At 53.6% G+C, this 21,978-nt stretch overlaps 3 protein-coding genes across 24 annotated transcripts in view; 1 reads left to right on the top strand and 2 right to left on the bottom strand.

The window, feature by feature from the left end:
* PC (pyruvate carboxylase) overlaps positions 1-6,675 on the top strand; it is a 96,740-nt gene extending 90,065 nt beyond the window's left edge. For all 6 annotated transcript variants that reach the window (XM_044259785.1, XM_044259787.1, XM_044259786.1 and 3 more), the window contains 11 exons: positions 1,913-2,057; positions 2,365-2,454; positions 2,538-2,759; positions 3,231-3,387; positions 3,893-4,133; positions 4,247-4,496; positions 4,698-4,942; positions 5,027-5,206; positions 5,284-5,532; positions 5,821-5,961; positions 6,045-6,675. In XM_044259785.1, coding sequence (XP_044115720.1) covers positions 1,913-2,057; positions 2,365-2,454; positions 2,538-2,759; positions 3,231-3,387; positions 3,893-4,133; positions 4,247-4,496; positions 4,698-4,942; positions 5,027-5,206; positions 5,284-5,532; positions 5,821-5,961; positions 6,045-6,293 — 2,169 coding nt within the window. In that variant the 3' untranslated portion in view covers positions 6,294-6,675. The remainder of the gene's footprint in view (positions 1-1,912; positions 2,058-2,364; positions 2,455-2,537; positions 2,760-3,230; positions 3,388-3,892; positions 4,134-4,246; positions 4,497-4,697; positions 4,943-5,026; positions 5,207-5,283; positions 5,533-5,820; positions 5,962-6,044) is intronic.
* An 821-nt stretch (positions 6,676-7,496) lies between these two features.
* Positions 7,497-11,631, bottom strand: RCE1 (Ras converting CAAX endopeptidase 1). 10 transcript variants are annotated; one of them, XM_044259796.1, is made up of 8 exons: positions 11,390-11,631; positions 11,150-11,252; positions 10,972-11,055; positions 10,640-10,718; positions 9,956-10,123; positions 9,756-9,827; positions 9,424-9,540; positions 7,497-8,074 (listed from the first exon to the last, which is right to left on the bottom strand). In XM_044259796.1, the coding sequence occupies exons 1-8, from the start codon at positions 11,572-11,574 to the stop codon at positions 7,911-7,913; spliced, it is 972 nt and encodes a 323-aa protein (XP_044115731.1). In that variant the 5' UTR covers positions 11,575-11,631; the 3' UTR covers positions 7,497-7,910. The 10 variants fall into 10 exon arrangements, with proteins under 10 accessions (XP_044115731.1, XP_044115735.1, XP_044115736.1 ...); XM_044259801.1 differs by having other exon boundaries at positions 7,974-8,074; positions 9,424-9,529; XM_044259792.1 differs by lacking the exon at positions 7,497-8,074 and adding an exon at positions 8,274-8,939 and having other exon boundaries at positions 9,424-9,529.
* An 81-nt stretch (positions 11,632-11,712) lies between these two features.
* The window catches only part of C7H11orf80 (chromosome 7 C11orf80 homolog), a 101,696-nt gene continuing 91,430 nt past the window's right edge, over positions 11,713-21,978 (bottom strand). For 6 of the 8 annotated variants that reach the window (XM_044259777.1, XM_044259780.1, XM_044259779.1 and 3 more), the window contains 3 exons: positions 16,449-16,521; positions 11,981-12,153; positions 11,713-11,885 (listed from right to left, as the gene is read on the bottom strand). In XM_044259777.1, coding sequence (XP_044115712.1) covers positions 11,820-11,885; positions 11,981-12,153; positions 16,449-16,521 — 312 coding nt within the window. In that variant the 3' untranslated portion in view covers positions 11,713-11,819. The remainder of the gene's footprint in view (positions 11,886-11,980; positions 12,154-16,448; positions 16,522-21,978) is intronic. The other 2 variants (XM_044259778.1, XM_044259784.1) reach the window with 2 other exon arrangements.

Below are 21,978 nucleotides of genomic sequence, written 5' to 3'. Positions count from 1 at the left end.
GCTTGTATCTTCTCACGTGCTGTGCCTTGGTCCGGTTGAAAAGCTCCATCTCTTTAAGAGGAGCAGGGACTAGTCTCAGGGACAGATAGCTGATCTGTCGCACCAGAGAGGCATGAGGCAATGTTGGCGGAGTCCCACTCCGCAGTGACTTTGGGGGAGGCACCCTTTCCGTCTGGACTTCCAGGCTTTAGGAGCCCAGGGTGGAGGGGGTGACAGGTAAAACTTCTCGGAGTAGCAACAGGGCCCAGAAGCATGAGTCCCTGTTGAAGTTGCCAACAGAGATGATGAGTGGATGACACACAGAGATACTTTATCTGAAGTGACTGCCTGTGGTCACAGGCAGTGCATGCTCGAATTCCACCCAGGAGGCCGTGCAGTCATGGGACATGTCTCCGTGCTGGCTTCTAGGCCACCATGTGGCCTCTGGGTTGGACTTGCCCGACTTCAGCTTCAAGCTGCCACCTAGTAGTTTAATGAGCAGAAATGAGGGCTCTTGGGTCGGGGGGGGGGCGCCCCCGGGTGGCTCCGTGGGTTAAGCGTCTGCCTTTGGCTCAGGTCATGATCTCAAGGTCCTGGGATTGAGCCCCGCATCAGGCTCCCCGCTCATTGGGGAGCCTGCTTCTCCCTTCCCCACTTCCCCTGCTTGTGTTCCCTTTCCTTCTCTCTCTCTCAGTCAAATAAATAAAATTTAAAAAAAAAAAAGAAAAAGAGGGCCCTTGGGCACAAAGCAGGTGGACACAGGCACGTCCTGCAGCCGCCCTGCCCCAGAACGCTCCCAGGGCTCGCAGGTGTAGGAAGAACGCAGACAAGCGAGAGCTGACGCCTAGGAGGCACTTGGCAACAGCTGATCCCACGGAAGCGGGCTAGAGAGGGGGAGGTACCGCCAGAGGCCTTCAAGTTCAGACTTCCTGGAAGAGCCTACCAGGCAGGTGCAGAGGTGTGGCGGCTCGGGAGTTCACGAGGCGACTCCGGTGTGGCTGGAGGGGGCCGTGACTTGGAAGCCTGCAGACGACGTGTCTGGAGACAAGGGCTCATAGAGTCTAGAGGTGACCATGGTAGAACCATCTGGCCTGGCCAGTGACACAGGAGTGGCTGCTGGGCGTGATGGAGCGTAGGTTGGGGTAACCGGGTGGACAGTGAGCACCCAGCAGAAGGCAGAGGACGGCGGGTGAGGGAAGCGGACTTCGGACATGGTGAGCTTGTGTGAGGGCCACACAAGGAGAGGTGCCCAGGAGGCATTTCCACTTCAGGGTCTTGGCTCAGGAGCTGGAAGTCCAGGATGAGGCACCCGGGGAGAATGTGCTGTGTGAGGAGAAGAGGCCCAGTGACAGCTCTGAGAACTCCATCCTGCAGGGGTGAGAGGAGGCCCCAGTGGGGGCTGGGGAGGAGGAGAGCAGGAGGGCGTGGAAGCCCAGGGCAACAGTGCCCCGGTGGGAGAGGGCCGTAGGAGTTGGCCGCCACGATGGAGCTGAGGCCGCCCGAGTACGGCTGTGGGGGTGGGGGCGTAGGGTCATCTGTCAAGAAGCGTGGCTGGGAAGGGGAGCGTGGCTGCCGGGTGTCGCAGTGTTGTGGGGAAGGCCTGACCCGTTTCCTGGGCTGTGTGGAAGGGACCAGCGAACTTCCAGATCACTGAGGAAGGAGGAAGTGATTCAGCACCTGTTCTGGGGGGAGCACGGTTGGGCGGGCGGGGTGGGGGTGGGCTCAGCCCTCTGACACTCAGGGCACTTTGCCAGGATAGGGGGTTGGTGAGGTGGGACAGTGTCATCCCACAGGGAGGCCTCAGACCTCAGCCTAGTATCCTGGGGGACAGGGTGGCAGAGGGGCTCTGCTGGCCCAGGGTGGCTGGCACCTTCGGCCGCCTCTTCCCCAACCGTGCTACATGGTGACGCCCTCCCCCCCCTCTGTCCTGCAGACCAACATCCCCTTCCTGCAGAACGTGCTCAACAACCAGCAGTTCCTGGCGGGCACCGTGGACACCCAGTTCATCGACGAGAACCCGGACCTGTTCCAGCTGCGGCCTGCGCAGAACCGGGCTCAGAAGCTGCTGCACTACCTCGGTCTGACCCTGGACTGCCCTGCTCTCCCCTCCCAGAGGCCTTGCTCCTGACCCCCTGCCTAGAAGAGTCCCAGCTCCCACGGTCCCTGCCCTCCTTGGCTTCACCCTCCCACCTTGCCCACCTCCTTCGTTGCTCCTGATCTCGGAGATGCCCCCTTTTCCGTCCGTGTGGCCGTCAGTAGGTCCCCACTGCGTGGATCCAGGAGGCCCTGGCTTTGGAGAGCCATCATCCCCAGGCCCATCCGCTGTCACTTCGGCCCTTCTATGGGACTCTCCCCCACTCATCCCACCACCTCCTCCCTCCCTAGGTCATGTCATGGTGAATGGCCCAACCACCCCAATCCCCGTCAAGGCCAGCCCCAGCCCCACGGACCCTCTTGTCCCCGCGGTGCCCATAGGTAGGTGAGATTCATTGTGCCAACTCGGGGAGACAGGAGGCGGCTGCCCGCGGGACGGCTGCTGACCCCCCGGTCTGCCCTAGGCCCGCCCCCGGCCGGTTTCCGAGACATCCTGCTGCGGGAGGGGCCGGAGGGCTTTGCTCGAGCCGTGCGGAACCACCAGGGGCTGCTGCTGATGGACACGACCTTCCGGGATGCCCACCAGTCCCTGCTGGCCACTCGTGTGCGAACCCACGATCTCAAGAAGATTTCCCCCTACGTCGCCCACAACTTCAGCAACCTCTTCAGCATCGAGAACTGGGGAGGTAGGCCGGGGGAGGGCTGGAGGCCGGGGCAGACCTCGGAAGGAATCGGGTATCAGTGTGGCCGCTCCGGAAGCTAGAGACGTTCACACCGAAGAAATCAGTGAGGGGTGCGCCAGGCGTGTGTTCATTTGTTCAGCAGCGACTGGTGCCCGCTCCGGACACGCCTCACAGAGCTGAGACCCCAGTAGCTCAAGGACAGGGAGGAGCCACCAGCTTGCTCGTCCCAGCACAGAGAATTGGCCGCAGGGCTATGAAATGGGGCGCAGAGGACACTGATCTGAGCTACCCTGGGAGCCACAAAGGGAAAAGTCTGCAAGGGCTGGGGCAGGGGCTGGGGCGGGAACGGGGGGGGGGGGGTCCGGAAGGCGTCGGGACGGCTGTGCGGGCCGGGGGCTCGGGCCGCGGAGCTGCAGGGTGTGGTGGAGTCCCGGGGGAGTGAGGGGCTGACCTGGGCCTCTCGGTCCCGTGCAGGAGCCACGTTTGATGTTGCCATGCGCTTCCTGTACGAGTGTCCCTGGCGGCGGCTTCAGGAGCTCCGGGAGCTCATCCCCAACATCCCGTTCCAGATGCTGCTGCGGGGGGCCAACGCCGTGGGCTACACCAACTACCCCGACAACGTGGTCTTCAAGTGAGCCTGGGGTCGGGGGCGGGGGCGCGGGCAGACACGGGCGCGTGACCCCGCGGGTGCCGCGCCACACTGCGATGGCCTGTGCTGCCCGCAGGGGGCTTGGCGCTGAGCCTCCTAGCTGTCCCCAGCGAGGGCTGCCATCTGGCATCCCGTGGAGTGTAGAATTGACGCTTGGAGAACTGGAAGGACTGAAAACTCGCGGGAGCGAGTGCGTGCTCGGTGCCCGCTCTCTCGCTCCGGGCGTCACTCCCGCGGGGGCTCTCCCGCTGTCTTCTGACCTGGGCAGACAGCTGCACTAGGGCAGGACAGCTCTGGGGGGCCACGTGCCTCCGGGGTGACCCTGGCCAGCCCCGGCTGCCCCAGAAAAGGCCTTGTCCACCCTGGGGCGCCTCCCCCGCCCCCACTGGCTCGGTGGATGCCCCTCCCCCTGCCAGGCCAGAGCCGGAGCGGGAGGTGCGGCGGGCCGGGAGGTGGGACTGACCCTCAGGCTCTCCTGCCCTCTCAGGTTCTGTGAGGTGGCCAAGGAGAACGGCATGGACGTCTTCCGGGTCTTTGACTCCCTCAACTACATGCCCAACCTGCTCCTGGGCATGGAGGCCGCGGGCAGTGCCGGCGGCGTGGTGGAGGCCGCCATCTCCTACACCGGGGACGTGGCCGACCCCAGCCGCACCAAGTACTCGCTACAGTACTACATGGGCTTGGCCGAAGAGCTGGTGCGAGCCGGCACCCACATCCTGTGCATCAAGGTGCCTGGACCCCCGCCCCAGGACTCCCCAGGCTCCCCCCCGGGCCCTTACCCGCCTCCCCCAACCCCACCTCGCCCCCCTCCTTACCGCCTTTTCTTCCCTCCTTGCCCCAGGACATGGCCGGGCTGCTGAAGCCGGCGGCCTGCACCATGCTGGTCGGCTCCCTCAGGGACCGGTTCCCCGACCTCCCGCTGCACATCCACACCCACGACACATCCGGGGCAGGTGTGGCAGCGATGCTGGCCTGTGCCCAGGCTGGGGCCGATGTGGTGGATGTGGCAGCTGATTCCATGTCCGGGATGACGTCACAGCCCAGCATGGGGGCCCTGGTGGCCTGCACCCGAGGGACTCCCCTGGACACAGGTAGGAACAGCGAGGGTGCATGACCCTCCCCTCCCAGCTGTGGCCCTCCAGAGTCCTGGCGGCGTCTGGCCTGTGCTAGAATCCAGGTGTTAGTTCCTGACCTTGCCTTCCATGACCCACACTGGAGAGGGACCTGAGCTGGCTCTGGGGTGCTGGGAGGAGAACCTGGGAGCTTAGGCTGTTTCCCTGGCCTCCCTGCAGGGGTGCCTCTGGAGCGTGTGTTTGACTACAGTGAGTACTGGGAGGGGGCCCGGGGACTGTACGCGGCCTTTGACTGCACGGCCACCATGAAGTCTGGCAACTCGGACGTATACGAGAACGAGATCCCAGGGGGCCAGTACACCAACCTGCACTTCCAGGCCCACAGCATGGGGCTTGGCTCCAAGTTCAAGGAGGTGAAGAAAGCCTATGTAGAGGCCAACCAGATGCTGGGCGACCTCATCAAGGTGAGTCTTCCCCAGTGTTCTTATCCCTGCTTCTGGGCATCCATAAGGCACCAGGTGTCCTAACCCAGGGGATTTTCTTCTCAGGTGACACCGTCCTCCAAGATTGTGGGGGACCTGGCCCAGTTCATGGTGCAGAATGGGCTGAGCCGCGCGGAGGCTGAAGCCCAGGCAGAAGAACTGTCCTTCCCCCGCTCCGTGGTAGAGTTCCTGCAGGGCTACATTGGCATTCCCCACGGGGGGTTCCCTGAGCCCTTTCGCTCTAAGGTAGGAAGGCCCAGCACAGTCTGGGAGGGGGAGGCTGGGTGTAAGCATCAGACCTGACGCCCTGCTTTGCTCCCCAGGTGCTAAAGGACCTGCCAAGGGTGGAGGGGCGGCCTGGAGCCTCCCTCCCACCCCTGGATCTGCAGATGCTGGAGAAGGAGCTGATAGAGCGGCATGGGGAGGAGGTGACCCCAGAGGATGTGCTCTCAGCGGCCATATATCCAGATGTCTTTGCCCACTTCAAGGACTTCACGGCTACTTTTGGCCCCCTGGACAGCCTCAATACTCGCCTCTTCCTGCAGGGACCCAGAATTGCAGAGGAGTTTGAGGTCAGGCTCTGGCACCTGTCTACACTGCCCCCCAGCACCCCTGCCCCTGAATCCCTAAGGACACCAGCACAGCTAGAGCTCCAGGCTTTGGCTTGGCCGTCACCCCGCCTCACAAGCTGTAGGTCCCCAAAGCACCCTTGAGACCAGGAGGCTAGGCCTTTGCAAGTGAGGAGCCGAGGCCCAGGGTTGGGGGACTGGCCTGGGACTGGCTCCGGGGGCTGCTCTGCCCAGGCCTGTGTGTTCTGCTGTCCCCACCCCCAGCTCTGAGCCTCCGCGCCCTCCCTGCAGGTGGAGCTGGAGCGGGGCAAGACACTGCACATCAAAGCCCTCGCCGTGAGTGACCTGAACCGGGCCGGCCAGAGGCAGGTCTTCTTTGAGCTCAACGGACAGCTGCGGTCCATTCTGGTCAAGGACACTCAGGCCATGAAGGTATAGTCCCCCCGGGGCCAGGCAGGGCGTGGGGATGGGGAGGGCCTGTGCCTCACGTCTCCCCCACTCCGCCCTGTCTGCAGGAGATGCACTTCCATCCCAAGGCCCTGAAGGACGTGAAGGGCCAGATCGGGGCGCCTATGCCCGGGAAGGTAATAGACGTCAAGGTGGCAGCTGGGGCCAAGGTGGCCAAGGGCCAGCCCCTCTGTGTGCTCAGTGCCATGAAGATGGAGACTGTGGTGACGTCCCCCATGGAGGGCACTGTCCGCAAGGTCCACGTAACCACAGATATGACACTGGAGGGCGATGACCTCATCCTGGAGATTGAGTGATCTGCCCCAGGTCGGCAGCCTGGCCATCCCCACCCCAAGCCTTCCAGAGACACTGTGCTGCCAGGGCAGGCCCAGGCCAGACAGTGCCCGGGAGCGGAAAGGCCTAGCCCTGGAGCGCCTGTCCTCAGCTGCTTGTGGCAGGAGACCCACTGCTGTGGCACATTCCCCGCGTCCAGCCTTCTGTCTCTTTCCTGCTGGACAGCTGCTCACATGGTCATCTCTTGCCAAATAAGGGTCCTCTCCTCGTTGGAGATTACAGGTGGTGGTGTAGGTAGGCCGAAGACCCGGGGGAGCAGGTTTAGGGGTCCTGTCTCCTGGGAGGAGACCTAGGCTCCAGGTCCTGAGAACTTTGCTCAATAAAACTGGCTTCCCCTGCCCTCCATACCGGGTCCTGTGCAGCGCCACTCAGCAGAGGGACAGAGCTGCCTGCTGGGACTCCCCGTGGCAGGGGCAGGTCAGTTGTCTTCCTCCTTGGAGGGTAGAGAGAACAGCAGCTTTGGCTTCAGCCACCACGGAGTGCCTGCGGTTCACACCCCAGACAGGAATAGCTGTGCTAAGCAGCTGTGGGAAGGGATGCTGCCCTAAGCCCTGAACACCCAGGAACACAGTGAGTCAGTCCTGTTTTATGGAAAGAGAAATGGAGTCCTACGAAGGTTAAATAACTCGTCTAAGACCCCAGAGCTAGTAAGAGGCGGAGGGTTCAGACCCAGTCTGTCAGGGGCCTTGCTTCCCCACCAGAGTGCTTTACTTCCTCAACTCAGAGCCAACCCCCACCCCATCAGTTGAGGCCGAGATGCAAACAGGCACCAAATTCTGGAGGTGGGCAAGAGGGTGTTAGTGGGAGGTTAGGAGTAGTGGGCTGAGTCTCAGGATCTCCTTCTGCCCATTCCCTAACCAAGCCCCCAGGAGAACCCCTCACCCGCAGGGGGACAGCAGCCCGACTGCATGGCTGCCCATCCGGAGCGCCCACAGGGGAGGTGACGTGGGGGGCACTGGGCGGTTCCTGAGCAGGAACATGAGCAAGGGGTAGAGCACTGCCCCGTGCTTTTGGGGTACCACAACCTAATTTTGGGGACAGTTTTGGGTTTCCTTTTTGGACCCCAAAATTCCAAAGGTACCCTCTAAGGTAGGGCCAGCTCACCTCTCTGCCTCCCCAACAGCTGCTACACAGGCCAGAAGACAGGAAAGCTCTCCACAGCAAGGTAGGTGTGACCATCATGATGACCTTTTAGATTCAGGTGAATGTCGTGTAGCCACAGCTAAACCAACAGTCCTCCCTGGGGACGGACTGCGCACCCATTTCCTTTCAATCACCAGGCTCAAGGGAGACCTCAAGGTAGAATACTCCCTAAAAGTTCAAGTTCCAGAGGCGGGGAATGACGACTATCCGAAACACAAGCAGAAGGGCAGGTAGAACACTAGAAAGCTCTAAGAATGAACCTTGAGCTCCGTGTTGCTCAGCAGGGTCCTTGATGCTCTCAGGGCTGCAGTCTTTGTTCTGAGTTCCTCCAGGGACCAGACTAGCAGCACAGTGGCAGAGGTCCAAGCCAGAAAAGCCTCTACTCCCAGGTGACACGGAGCTGGTTCCTTTCCCACTCTGAACGTGTTTGTTCTTCCTCATGTAAAGTGAGGCTGGCGGACTTTGGGGAGGTCCCGGTGGAGAGCCCAGTCAGCCCTCTGTCGTCTCAGGTCACAGGCTGGAGGTTCCATTCTCTGATCCTGAGCCACGAGGCCCTGCGTCGAGCTGAATTCACACCTGGCACCTCTAGTCCCGGGTCCATCTGTGCCAGGACACGGGGCATGGCTGAGAAGGGAGGAAGCTGAAGACCCAAGGCAGCCAGAGGACCCCATCCTGCCCTTTACTTCAGGAACTGGGCCTGTCCGGCTGAACTGCCCAGAGCTTAGGGTTTAAAGTAGCTAAGAAAGGTGGTGAGGACACCGGAACCCAAACAGATTGATTCCCAAAGATCCAAGGCCATGTTACCCAAGTTAAATCTCTTTAATATCTCAATACAAAGTCCTGATGCAAAAAGACAATGAGAAAACCCTGGGAAGTTGGGGGGAGGGATTTTGTAAATTCCACCCCCGAGCAGCTTTTCAGAGGCAGAGGGGGGCAGAGGAGCTCAGAAAAGCAGCAGTCCAAAGTGAGGAAGGGAGTGCACGGCTCCTGGGACCTGCCCCTTGTCCCCTCACTCCCAGCTGCTCCTCAACCTCCTTTGGAGGGGTGCACCCTTTGGATATCTGCTCCTTTTTCTTGGTCCCTGGGATTCAACTAGCTCTGGCTTCAATCCCCTACAAAAATTCCTGAGATCTCGGGGACCCCAGCCAGCTCCTCCCCTGCAGTACCCCTTGGTGGGGAGGGGCTGGGGAGCCCTTGAGAGTTCATGGGAGCACGGGTCAGGAGCAGGGGTCAGGAGCACAGGGGAGCCTCTGAGTCCCCTGCCCGCTCCAAAAGCACACAAAGGGGAAGGCTGCCGTACAGCTTGGGGTCCGTGAGGGGCTGGAGCAGAAGTAGGAAGAGTCCCACACCCAGAGCATAGCCTGCCAGGAGGGGCCGCCTCTGCGGATGCTCCAGGGCAGCGCACACGGCAGGAAAGCCCATGTAATTGCAGAAGGAGTGACACAGAACCGGCCCAATCAGGTGTCCTAGGGAGGGGAGACAGAGCAGCTCTTGGAGCATCCCCGCCCCCTCTTAGGGCCCTTTCAGGGCTGATCACCCACATTCCTGGGTGGCGCAGTTGGTTGAACGACTGCCTCCGGCTCGGGGCGTGATCCTGGAGTCCCGGGATCGAGTCCCACATCAGGCTCCCAGCTCCATGGGGAGTCTGCTTCGCTCTCTGACCTTCTCCTTGCTCATTCTCTCTCTCACTCTCTCTCTCAAATAAATAAAATAAAATCTCCCACATTCCTGAAATAGGAGATGAATGACCGCCCACACACCACAGGGCCTCTGCTCCCTTCCACCTCTCCGACCTCACCAGACTGAAAGCCCTGGTTCTGCCTGTCTCAAAGACAACAGTGGAAGACACTTGTCACTCCTACCACAAACACAGCATTCCCATTCTCCCACCCACTCCTGTGGGCCCGAGCTCCCCCGGGGCGGGGGACCCGTGAGAGACTGAGGACCAACCTGTGCGGATGAAGAGGAAAGCAGTGTAGGCACCGAAGACAGCTGTGTAGGAGAACTGGAACGCTGGAGACGGGGAGGCCTCGAGTGACCACAGCTGCATGCTCTTCTGCCCCAGCACTGCACACCCATCAGCCAGAGACACCCCCTTCCCCCTGAGGGCCGTGGCTGCCTGCCCCAGGACCTATGGCTGTCCTCTACACCCCAACTCCCATGGCCAGGGGCCTTTCCCGTACTACATCCCTCTGTTCCCAAGTCTTCCTCCAGAACGGCCTTCAGGGACACCCTTACACACCCAACCCAGGATTGCCCCAGGCAAGGTTTCTAAGACTCACCTGCAGACAGAAAGATGCTCCCCACGCTGCTCTGTCGGAAACGAAGCTGCTCAAAAATGTGGTGAAAATGGGCTGGGAGGAAGGCAAGAACTAGGTCTCATTCCTCTGCAACTGCCTCACAGGCCGTACCCTTGCTCCAAACCCCATTTCTGGTGCTCGTGCTGGGAACATCTCGACAGGACTCGGTTAGACAAACTCACCAACTCCAAAGAAGAGTGGGCAGGTGAACACGGCAGGGCCCAGGCCCGTGCATGGCGCCAGCATGGGCAGCATACAGGCCCGGAATACCAGTTCTTCTGTCAGGGGTGCAATCACTTGGTTCCGCAGCCAACGCATGTCTGTGAGGCAGCGGGCCCAGGAGCGAGGGGCTAGGGAGGGGATCCAGGATGAAGAATTAGTGATTAGCTACTAAACAGAGATCCTAGAGGCCCCCAGGGCCCCTCTCCCACAACCTCTCCCAGGCCAAACTCAGGTTAGGCATCAATACTCCTGAGAACAGAGGAGAGTCCAGTTTTGTTACCACACCAAGTATAAAACAATGTTTCAAGAGGACCGAAAAGAAAGGTATTAGTAACCGAGGCAGGATATCCTGGTAGCAAATTCTGGAAACATCAAAATCAGAACTCAAGACCGGCTCTGATTTGAAGTAGTCAAATGTTAGAGGAAGAAAGGTCTTTAGTCCACACAAAGTACTGCTACGGCTTCCTGGGGACCTCCATGAATGCAGAAACCAACTTTTACAGACGGTCTGCTACATGTTAAGACAGGATATAGAGAAAACATCTACATCTCATGTCCAAGTCCCACCAGGAGCCCGCTTACTCCCTTCTTCCACTGAACTGGGCTGCCTGTGCCTACTTCTTCCTTCAGCCCTAAGGACTCACCTAAGACAACCTTCAACCCATCTGTCAGATCACATGGGCAATCCATAGAGAGCTGCATCAGTGGGCCCAGGAAAAGGATCTGGAGACAGAAAAACGGGCGATCAAAGGAAAGGCTTAAGCGATAATCCACTGCCCTTGCTCAGAAAAGGTCTCACGAAACTTCAAGCCTCCTGGTCTCAGGATTTCCCACCCATCCATACCCGAGGACCAAGGGCCATCTCACAATTTCTGTTACCCTTCAGTCCAAAGATGGACACAATGAAGATAAAAAGGAGGGGGCATGGAAAGAAAAATCGCGTTAATACCAAGAGAAAAATAAAACGAGCACTCACCATGGTCAGCAGCAGGGGCAGCAGCGCTGCTGGGAAAATACCCTCCAACCTGAAGCCCATCAGGGTGAGCAGGGATGTGCCTGGCTGAGCCACAGGAAAGGAGGCATCAGTCTAGCTCTCTCCCCTAGAGACCCCGAAGATCCTCCCCCTCTTGCCCTCTGCCCCACCTCCTTCGCACCTGGATGCCTGTGAGTTCTCTCCAGAGTAGCACGCAGAGGGGCGAGAGACTGGACACCACCAAGACGCTAGTGAAGCGCCGCTTGATGACGGCAGGGTGGTCCCTACGGAGGGAGCAGTAAATTCTGGGGGCCCCCAGACTCCTCTGGATGGCGCGGCCCCGCCCCCAGTTCTCCCAAGCTCCGCCCTCAGCCCCGCCTCGCGGAGGCGCGGGTTCCGCCCGCGCGCGCTGCCCCCGCACCTGGGTAGCTCGCTCTTCCAGACGTAGAGGCTGCCCACGTAGGAGCAGGCAAGACTGAGACAGGAGAACACTGACACCCAGCAGCAAAGCCCAGGGCCCGGACCACCCAGAGCCGCCGACTCGGGCTGCCGCTCCGGCCGTGACACCGACAGCAGGCGCAGCCCATCCCCGCCCAGCGCCGCCATCGCGCCCGGACCCGCGGCGCGCACCAGTGACGCGATCCCGCTGGCGCTCGACCCGCGCCTGCCGGAAGTGCGGAGTTACGTCATCCGGCGGCGCGGATGCCCCGCCCCCGGCCCCGCCCCCAACAGAGAAGCAGAGGCGGCGCGCGCAGAGCAGGTTTATTGAACAACAGACAACACGCGGCGGTTAGCAGCTGGCGGGTAGGCGTGGAAGTGCAGGGGAATTGGGGGGGGGGGAGGCACCCAGCTTAGGGCTCAGGGCCGGGATTCAGCCACTCAGACAGATTGGAGACCTCCCGCTGCCAGAGCGAGTCCTGCGGGAGGAAAGGGAGCCCAGGGTGAGGACCCACCGACAGCGGCCGTCTCCGCCTCACGCTGAGCCTTCCCCTGCGCGACCCTCGCCGGTTACCTCCAGGTCGCCCCCGGGGCTCGCCCTGCTCCCGCTAGGCGTTAGGGAGGCCGCTGTGGGCTTCCTGCGGCACGCGGCGGCCTCTGACTGGCTCGGGCCCCTGGCAGAGAGGAAGGCCCGTGTCTCCTCCAGGCCCTGCTGGAGCCTCTTGTTTTCCACTTGCCGGCTGGTCCCTAGGCGAAGACAAGCCCACTTACTTGTGCCCACGGCCCTGTGCTAGAAAGACCCTTGGGGCAGCAGAAAGGAAGGAACTGGTGCCATCTTTCTTAGCCCTCCCACCTCAAATTTTTTTCAGTCAGGTCGAGGCTGAGGCAACAGAATTGTTTCAGTCCTCGCTTGGGGCTCACGCGCACACAGATTTCTGGTGGAGTTTGCACTGTCCAGCTCCTCCCTCCCTGCCAAGCTGTGATCCCCTGCCTGAAAGCCAGCCTCACCTCTCCCTTCATAGCTCAGAGTACGTTGAGCAGTGCCCATTGGCATTCTCCCTATATTAACTGACGGACTTGTGCAAATTTAAAGTGAGTTTTTACCCGTAGTTCCTTCTGAGCAGGTCCTAGGAATGTAGCTCAATGAGCCGATGCTGCGTGACGCTCACAAATGCTAGGAGGGATGCAGAAGTGTGTCCAAAGCCCATGGATAGAACAGAAAAAGAAGTTGCTAACAACCATCCCTAGAGGTGAAGAAAGGTTTCCTTGAGCTGTCTGAGCTGGGTTTTAAAGGACGAATAGAAATATGGGGAACCAGTATTTCCCCAACAAGGGAAAGGAAAGGAATTCCAGGTGAAAAGATGCAAATACCCAAAACATTAATTAGTATCCCACATAAAATGCGAAGTGGGCGGGGGGGGGGTCCCCTAGGAGATGGATCTGAAAGGGTTAGTAGAAATCAGAGAAGACCAAAAAATGGATTTTTAACTGTAGAAAGTAGGCTGTGAAGAACTGAAATAAGCACTGGAGATGTATTGTTAATTTTGTATTTTAGATTTTCCTGTCAAAAGTGTGGCTTAAAATCAAATTAGAAATAGGAAGACCTTGGGACACCTTGGTGGTGCAATAGGTTAAGCATCCCACTCTTGGTTTCAGCTCAGGTTGTGATCTCCGGGTCATGAGATCGAGCCTCACGTGGGGTTCTGTGCTCAGCGTGGAGTCTGCTTAACACTCCCTCTCCCCCTACCCCTGTGCATGCAGGCACACATTCTCGCTTTCTCTTTCAAAAAAAACCACCACCACCAACAAAAAACCAACCACATGAAGACCTCAAGAGCCCCAGAGAGTGAAGGGAGTAGGAATGGATGGAGGCACCACCAGGTTAAGAAGTGTATTTATGAGGCCAAATCAAATCAACAGGCTTTGTTGTGAGACTAGGTGTGATACATGAGAATGAGCGGCATAGTGAATGAATCTCATTTCAGATGTGAAAAACTGGATGGGTTGTGGTGCTATTAATCTTCACAGAGAGGGGCGCCTGGCGGCTCAGCGGGTTGAGTGTCTGCCTTTGGCTCACGTCACGATCCCAGGGTTCTGGGATCTAGTCCCACATCGGACTTCCTGCTTGGTTGGGAGTCTGCTTCTCCCTCTGCCCCTACCCCCTGGTTGTGCTCTCTCTTATTGTCTCTCAAATAAATAAATAAAATCTTAAAAACACAGAAGATCCTGACGGAGGTAGGACCATGGGACCACCACATGGAGCTGTCTGGTTAGCAGATAAATCTTCCATCTGGCACTCAAGAAAGGCCTGGGCTTGTCATGCCAACTGGTAAGTCCTGAGCCCAGAAGAAAGGTTCGATGCCTGAGATAGAAGAAAGCAGCTAGAAAAGGAGTGCTATACAAGCACTTTCAAGGGAGTGGCCAAAGGAGGCTGGTTGAAGAGAAAGATCAGAGGGGAAAATGAAGTGAGCCACAGTCTCCTAGCATGGAATTCTGTAAATAGTTCAAGCACGGTAAAGATAAATGTACGATTTGGTACTTATGAAGTCTTCCCCAACAAGACCTTGCAGTGCAGAGGCCACAGAGAAAGCAAGTGCCCTGGGTTAGAATGAGCGAATGGGAGGAAAAAAGGGAGAGGGTACAGCTTGCTTTTTGAGCTGGCTGTGATGTGATGGAGAGAAGTTCAAGATCATGGGAAATTTCCTTTTAAGTAGTGAGAGATTGCCCTGCTGAGGTGGGGAGAGAACAGTAGAAAGACTAAAGGTGCAGAAGTGGTAGCTGATGCAAGAAGGTCCTGAGAAAGCAGTACCTGAGGCCACCCCTGAGCCTGGCAGAGATGGGTCCCCATTCTGATATAGTTGGGGCACTAAGGGTGAAGTAGGAGGCTAAGTCAGGAGGCAGAGGTTGGGTAGGTATTTTAAAGAATCAAATAGCCAGCGACGAGAAGGCCGGAAGACAACATAAAGGACTGCTAGCTGAAGGCCACCCAGTGAATACATGGTGGCGTCCACTGGGGCACCTGGGTGGCTCAGTGGGTTAAGCCTCTGCCTTCGGCTCAGGTCATGGTCCCAGGGTCCTGGGATCGAGCCCCACATCGGGCTCTCTGCTCAGCAGGGAGCCTGCTTCCTCCTCTCTCTCTGCCTCTCTGCCTACTTGTGATCTCTGTCTGTTTAAAAAAAAAAAAAAAAAATTTAAATATGGTGGCGTCCACCAACTTCCACTGATCTTCTTCAGCAGAACTGCCCGTGTGGGACACAGGATTGACGGAGACTAGAGCTGCAGCTGTGTGAAGCAGAGCAGCTCACCCAGTCTTCCAGGCTCCACCAGATTTATAAATACCTAGATTTTAAGGCTTATATTGCACAGTGGAAAAAGCATAGCCTGACATTCAGGTTATCCACCCACAGAGCAACCTCTGAGTCTGGACTGTCTCTTGTGAAATGGGACCGATGGTGCCCATGCTGGAGGAGACCAGGCTCCGAGTGGCCGCTGTGGGAAAGTCTAGTATCCCCCTGGATCCACAGAAAGTGCTGGATAAAATGTTAATTTTCCTTCTAAAAAAGAGTTCCTTTTTTACTACTCTTCACTGCATCATAAGTACTGAGTTGTATCCATTCTTTTAAGTCTCCAAATCTAAATTTACATGAACGGATACTTTGCTTTACACAAGCCTTCACTGCAGCCTTCTCAGTAGCAACAGCCCCCACTGCATTTAAAACAAGGTTCAACTGACAAACTCAGGAGCACCTCTTAGGCCTAAGTCTGGACAACACGCAGTATGTTTTAGTTGTGACCCTGAAAAGAGGAATTTTACCAACAAAGTATAGGTGCTACAGTCAGTCCCCAAATTCCCTGAAGCCGAGGTGCTGTTATGACAGTGCATCCCTGCTGGGATTGGCTCTTGGAGTCAGACTGGACCCAGGCTACCTGGGTTTGAATTCTGGCTCTCCCATTTACTACCTGTGTGACCTTCAGTAATTTTACTGACATATCTGTAAAATGAGAATAGTAACACTATCTCATAGGATTGTTTTGAGAATGAAGAGCATTTATGCATTTTAAAAGCTCAGAGTCGCAGTGCCTGGGTGGCTCAGCCAACAGAGCATCTGACTCTTGATTTTGGCTCAGGTCATGATCTCAGGGTTGTGAGATCGAGCTGCATTGGGCTCTGCACTCAGCGTGGAATCTGCTTGAGATTCTCTCTCTTCCTCTGTCCCTCTCCCCCCGTCCCCGTGCCTGCTGCCCCTTCTCCCCCCAAAATAAATCTTTTTTAAAAAATTAAAACCTCAGGAGGTGCTTGGGTGGCTCAGTGGGTTAAAGCCTCTGTCTTCGGCTCAGGTCATGATCTCAGGGTCGTGGGATGATCTCAGGGTCGTGGGATCGAGCCTGCATCGGGCTCTACTCAGTGGGGGGCCTGCTTCCCCCTCTCTCTGCCTGCCTCTCTGCCTACTTGTGATCTCTGTCAAATAAAATCTTAAAAAAAAAAATTAAAACCTCAGACTAGTGTCTGGCACCTGCACTATCAGGCTCAGATGCCAGTGGCTGCGGTGACTTCCAGCCGTAAACACATCCCTCTGTCACTGCTGGATCTGAATGCTGTGTGAGTGTTGGAGGGAGAGGGAGAAGACCAGTACAATCATGTCACACACAGCTACCCCCATAGCATACATCAGGGCTGAGGTGGTATTCCACACGCCCGAGTGATCTCCAGAGCCCCAAACAGAAGTAACCCAAACCAGGGAGAGCTTATCAGCACTAATGACAGAGAAAAGACAAAAGGAATGAACTGGATTCAGGGCCCCGGCCCTCCATGTGCAACTATCTTTAACTGCACAAACTTCATGAGGAGTTTCTAGTTCTGTCATTCCAGCTTCGGGGAGGGAATGCCCCCTGCTGCCCCAGAACACCGCTTGCTTGTGGTGGTGGGAGTCAACCAAATCCCAGGGTTTTGCTGTGGTGGAAGATGCAGTTTGAAAGCTTAAGTGAACATTTTTTACTCCTGAGCTTTGGTCCTGGGCTCACCTGAAAAGCTGAGACCGTACCTGCAAGGAACTCCAGGCTGTTCTCCTGTGTGTCCTCTGTGTTCTCCTCCGCATTTTCCTCTGGGAGCAGCTGCTTTAAAAATCAGAAGTACTAAGTGAGTTTTGCAGGAACTTGAAAAAGCCCCGGTGAGGTGAGTTGGCCTGGTGGCTTTGTTGACCTCCCAGGGCTGTCTTCACTCACCTGGAACTCTCTCTTCCTTCTTCCTGGCTCCTGTGAGTCCCCCTCCCCAGCTCCAATCAAGGCTTCCTTCTAGAGTCTGAGCCTTTGCAGCTCATTCCAGGCACCCCGGGCATTTCCTTCTGGACACTCGCTCACTGTCTGTCCCACTCCTTGGGCTCTGAAGATGCACTGCCTGCCCTTGTTTTATCATTTGTGTGTGTGTGTGTGTGTGTTCCACATTATTTTTTTTTAAGATTTTATTTATTTAGGTATGTAGAGAGTGCACACAAGTGGGGGAGGTGTAGAGTGAGAGAGCGAGCCCGAAACAGGGTTCAGTCTCATGACCCTGAGATCATGACCTGAGCCAGAATCAAGAGTCAAACGCTTAACTGACTGAGCCACCCAGGTGCCCCATTTCCACGCTTTAAATTCCTTGAATGGTAAGGCTCATTGTGCCTGTGTCCCTTTACAGCCAGCACAGTGTACCTTGCACAGGTAAGTGCTCAACATGCAACTGACTGAGGTCAAACCTGGAAAAAGCCACAGGGCACATTCTGTGGTCCTCTGTAGCCTTTCAGAGCCCTGCCACACTTGGTTCGATTTGGACAGAGAAAAGTTCTAAGATCAGCCCAATTCTCCTAGCTTCTTGTCTTTCAAGAATACAAGTACATAAAAACAGACTTCCTGTCTGTTTAAAAATTTAAAACTTTGTGCTTCAAAGGGTGCTATGAAGTGAAAACCTAACTCACAGGATGGAAGAAAATATTCACAATTCACGTCTGATAAGGGTGTTGTATCCAGAATAAAGAACTCTTATAATTCAACAATAAAATAACAACCCAATTAAAAATGGGTTTGGGGCACTTGGGTGGCTCAGTTGGTTAAGCATATGCCTTCGGCTCAGTTCATGATCCCAGGGTCCTGGGAGCAAACCCCACCTTGCATGAGGCTTTGTGCTCAAGGGAGAGCCTCTCCTTCTGCCTGCCACTCTGTCTACTTATGTGCTTTCTCTCTCTCCTGGTGTCAAATAAGTAAATATTTTTTTTTAAAATGAGTTTGATAGGGATGCCTGGGTGGCTCCGTCGGTTGAATGGCTGCCTTCGGCTCAGGTCATGATCCCAGAGTCCTGGGATCGAGTCCCACATCAGGCTCCTTGCTCCGTGGGAGCTTGCTTCTCCCTCTGCCTGCCACTCTGCCTGCCTGTGCTCTCTCTATCTCCCTGACAAATAAATAAAATCTTTTTTAAAAATGAGTTTGATAGATTTGGAGACCCTTCTCCAAAAAAGAGATACAAATGGCCAACAAACCCATGAAAAGATGCTCAACATCATTATTCATTAGAGAAATGCAAATCAAAACCACTATGAGATACTTTACACCCAGCAGGATGGTAGTAACAACAACAAAAACAGTAGTAACAGGCAGCACCAGGAGGATGTGGAAAAACTGGACCCGTTACACACTGCTGGTGGGAAAGTAAAATGGCCAGTTTGGAAAATAGTTTGAAAGTTTATCAAAAAAATATAGTGGGGCGCCTGGCTGGCTCAGTTGGAAAAGCATGTGACTCTTAATCTCAGGGTTGTGAGTTTGAGCCCCACGTTGGGTGCAGAGATTACTTAAAAGTAAAATCTTTAAAAAGGAAAAAAAGTTAAACATAGGGTTATCTACAACCCAGCAATTCTACTACGAGATATATAACCAAGAGTATTGCAAACATATGTCCACCTGTAAATGTTCCCAGGGTTATACATAATCACCAAAAGCGCAATTAACACTAATACTCATCAACTGATGAATGGACAGAAAATGTGGTATATCCATACAAAAAGCTATTATTCAACCATAAAAAGGAAACACTGTCACATGTTAAAACATGGATGCATCTTAAAAACATTATGCTTAGTGAAAGAAGCCAGACACAAAAGGCTACTTATTATGTGATCCATTTACGTGAAATATCCAGAGTAGGCACATCAATGGAGACAGACAGCAGACTAATGGTTGCCAGAGGTTGGGAGGAGGGGAAATTGGGACTGACTACAAATAGGTACAGGGTTTCTTTTTGGCGTGATGGGGATATTGTAGAATTTAGTGGTGACTGTTGCACAACACAGTGAATATATTTTTTAAAATGGTAGATTTTATGGTATGTGAATTGTAACTCAATAAAAAAAATACTTATCATGTATTATTTACTAAAACTTCTAAGTACTTTCCAAGGAACACAGAAGGGTAAAGATGGCTCCGATGGTGTGAAAAAAGAAACAGCACTAAAACAATTTCCATTTTAAAAAAATTCTTTGAGAGAAAGTTTATTCTTTTATTTCATTGTTGTCTGGAAAATCTCATGTAATAGACAAAACCTTTCTCCTATCCTAAAACAAGTATCACCAAGGAAATACCCACCCTCAATATATAGCCCTCAGCCTTAGAGGAATCTTGCACACTCTTCATTCATCATCAGTTCCCCCAAATGAGACAACCGAATCTCTGGGATATACCTCCTTGGATTTAACACCAAGACATTTGATTCTGGTCTTACCCCACCCCCCCTCCCAGAAGACAATAACTTTCCTAAGAACTACTTCCCTGTTACTGTTCTTATTTATTAGGGACTTATGTTCTCTGCTGCTACACACATCTGTGATACTAGCCCTGGAGAACTACCTTGTTCCTTCATGGCCCACTGTCGTATGTTCCAACACCCAGCTTATAAATCTCCACTCTGGCATGGGCTTCTCTTAAATATATTCTACAAAACTCTAAAAACATATTCTCTCATTTCTTCTACTTCTCCATAAACTAAATAGTCAGATTGTCTTATTCTGTATTATTGAAGAGTTCAGCTTTTCTACTTTATCTGTTTAAAAGTGGAAACTGAGGGACTGGTCCAGCGGTAAAAGAATTTGACCTATCGTCATTGATCTTGTAGTTTTTAGCTAAAGCCACTGGGTGCCACTCTTGTGCCACTAACAAGTTATCACTAAAAGGACATCACCAGAAGGAAAACAGTAATGATCTTGAGTGCAGAAGCAGAGGATCTGCTCACGAGTGCCTCTGATCACTGATCTTCCCTGGGCTATATGGTGTGGAACATTCCAGTACCAGTCCTGTATGGTAACAACGTTACTAGGCTTTGAAACTAGGAGACCTCAGTGTAAAGCCTAGCCTTGACATTTGCTATGTCATCCCGAGCAAATTAGGAAAGTTCTCTAACCAGTTTCTTCATCTATAAAATGGGAAAACTACAACCTATTTTGTAGGATCTTTTTGATATTAAAGTGGAAATCTTGACACAGATTAAGAATTCAATGAATATTCCTTCCTTCCAAGACCTAGTACTGGGTAAGACCTTGAGTTCACTAGCCATCTGCAAAATTAATTGGGCTATGAATGGCCCTGAGGCTATGAACCATCACTATGGTAACAGAATGGGGGCAAAAGAGGTCAGATAATTTCCTTTTGAGATCTCCCTGGGATATCAGAGAGGCCCAAGCAAAAGGTCTTCACAGGACGAAACACTTCTAGATCCTACCCATATATCTTTGGTCCTATGATAATGGCACATGCTTATCCCTAGAAATCTGAAGGAGTGGATGGCTGTAGTGAATGGAACAGTGGCTCCTAAAAAAAGTATGTCCAAGTCTTGACCCCCAGAACCTGTAAATATGACCTTATTTTGGAAAAAGGTCTTTTTAAAAGTAATTAACGATCTCAAGATCATGATGGATTCAGAGTAGGCCAAAAATCCAATGACAGGTCTTATAAAAGAGGCAGAGGGAAATTTGAGAGACATAGGAAAAAGGCCCTGTGTTGAAGATGGAGGCAGAGACTGGAGTGTTGTAGATACAAGGCAAGGAGCACTGAGAGCCAACAGAAGCTGGTAGGGGAATGGAAGGATTCCAAGGGAGCATGGTTTCCTAAAACCTTGATTTGAGACGACTTCTTCTTCTTCTTCTTTTTTTTTTTAAGATAGGCTCCATGCTGGACTTGAGATCAAGACCTGAGGTGAGATCAAAGACTCCAAAGCCTAACCAACTTAGCCACCCATATGCCCCTGATTTCAGACTTCTGGACTCCAGAACCGCGAGATAATAAATTTTGGTGTTTTTAAACCATTAAGTTTGTGGAAATTAGTTTGTTCAACTTTGTGGTCATCAGCTTTCCAAGTTGGAGTGAAACCAGCAAGAGTACTTGCAGTGAACTAGCTGAAGGGAATGGCAGATGCATTCCAAGGAACAGGCTTCCTAGAAGGTACAGAAAAGTTGTGGTAAAAGGAGCATTCATAGGGATTTCACTCCCATCCTCTAGCCTTTCTAACTACAAAGCAGAGGAGGATAAGCCAGTTGATGAGATGCTGTGATCCTTGGGTGTGATCTAGGCACCTAAACACCCCCATCCAAATCAGGCAAACTAAAGTAGAAGAGGGAGACAGGTAGTAGAAATGCAAAAGGGCCTATTATTTTGTAAACAGTATCTGTAATTTTGTATAGCAACTTTATTGGAATATAACTTACACACTTATGGTAAGCTGCATTTATATTAAATGTACAATTTGGTAAGTTTGGGCATACATACATATTTGGGCATATAAACATACTTTCTGATCATCCCAATCAAGGTAATGAATACATCCATTATCCTCAAAAGTATCCTCTGACCTTCATAATCATTCCCTTGAACTCTTATATCTCCTATCTTTAAGCAACCACTAATCTGTAGGTAAAGATTAGTTGGCATTCTGAAAAAAAAAATTATTTTTAGATTTGTTTATGACAGAGAGGGATAGCGAGAGGGAACACAAACCCAGGGGAGCCGGAGAGGGAGAAGCAGTCTCCCCACTGAGCAGAGAGCCTGATATGGGGTTCGATCCCAGGACGCTGGGATCATGACCTGAGCCAAAGCCAGACAATTAATGACTGAGCCACCCAGGCACACTGAGGAATTTTATATAAATGCAATCAAATAGTATGTACTCTTGTATTTCAGGGATGCCCCCCCCCCCCAGCTATTACACCTAATCCAGTATTTCAAGGGGTTTCATTTAGCATGGCTATTTAGAGATTCACTCATGCTACTGTGTATACCAACAGTTCATTCCTTTCATTGCGGAGTAGTATTCCATTGAATGAACCATTTACTTCCATTTACCTACTGACACTGGGTTGCTTCCAGTTTGGGGTTATATGACAGATGTGCCATGAACATTAGTATATAAATTTTTGTGTGGACATACAGGTTTTCATTTCTCTTGGGTTAATACTTAAGAGTAGAATGGATGGATCATATGTATATACTTAACTTTTTAAGAAGCTGCCAAATTGTTCTCCAGAGTGATTGTACAACTTTTTCTTCCTACAAACAGGGTGC

This window comes from Neovison vison, chromosome 7, assembly GCF_020171115.1.
Source record: "Neovison vison isolate M4711 chromosome 7, ASM_NN_V1, whole genome shotgun sequence".
In the NCBI taxonomy this organism is placed as follows: Eukaryota; Metazoa; Chordata; class Mammalia; order Carnivora; family Mustelidae; genus Neogale; species Neogale vison.
This window is presented reverse-complemented; position numbering and strand designations above follow the sequence as displayed.

Coding starts and splice junctions, on each gene's coding strand:
- RCE1 (XM_044259792.1), bottom strand. CDS start 11,574: ATGGCGGCGCTGGGCGGGGATGGGCTGCGCCTGCTGTCGGTGTCACGG. Junction 11,056..11,149: donor GAGAACTCACAGGCATCCAG/GTGCGAAGGAGG, acceptor CCTGTGGCTCAG/CCAGGCACATCCCTGCTCAC. Junction 9,828..9,955: donor CCCACTCTTCTTTGGAGTTG/GTGAGTTTGTCT, acceptor CCTTCCTCCCAG/CCCATTTTCACCACATTTTT.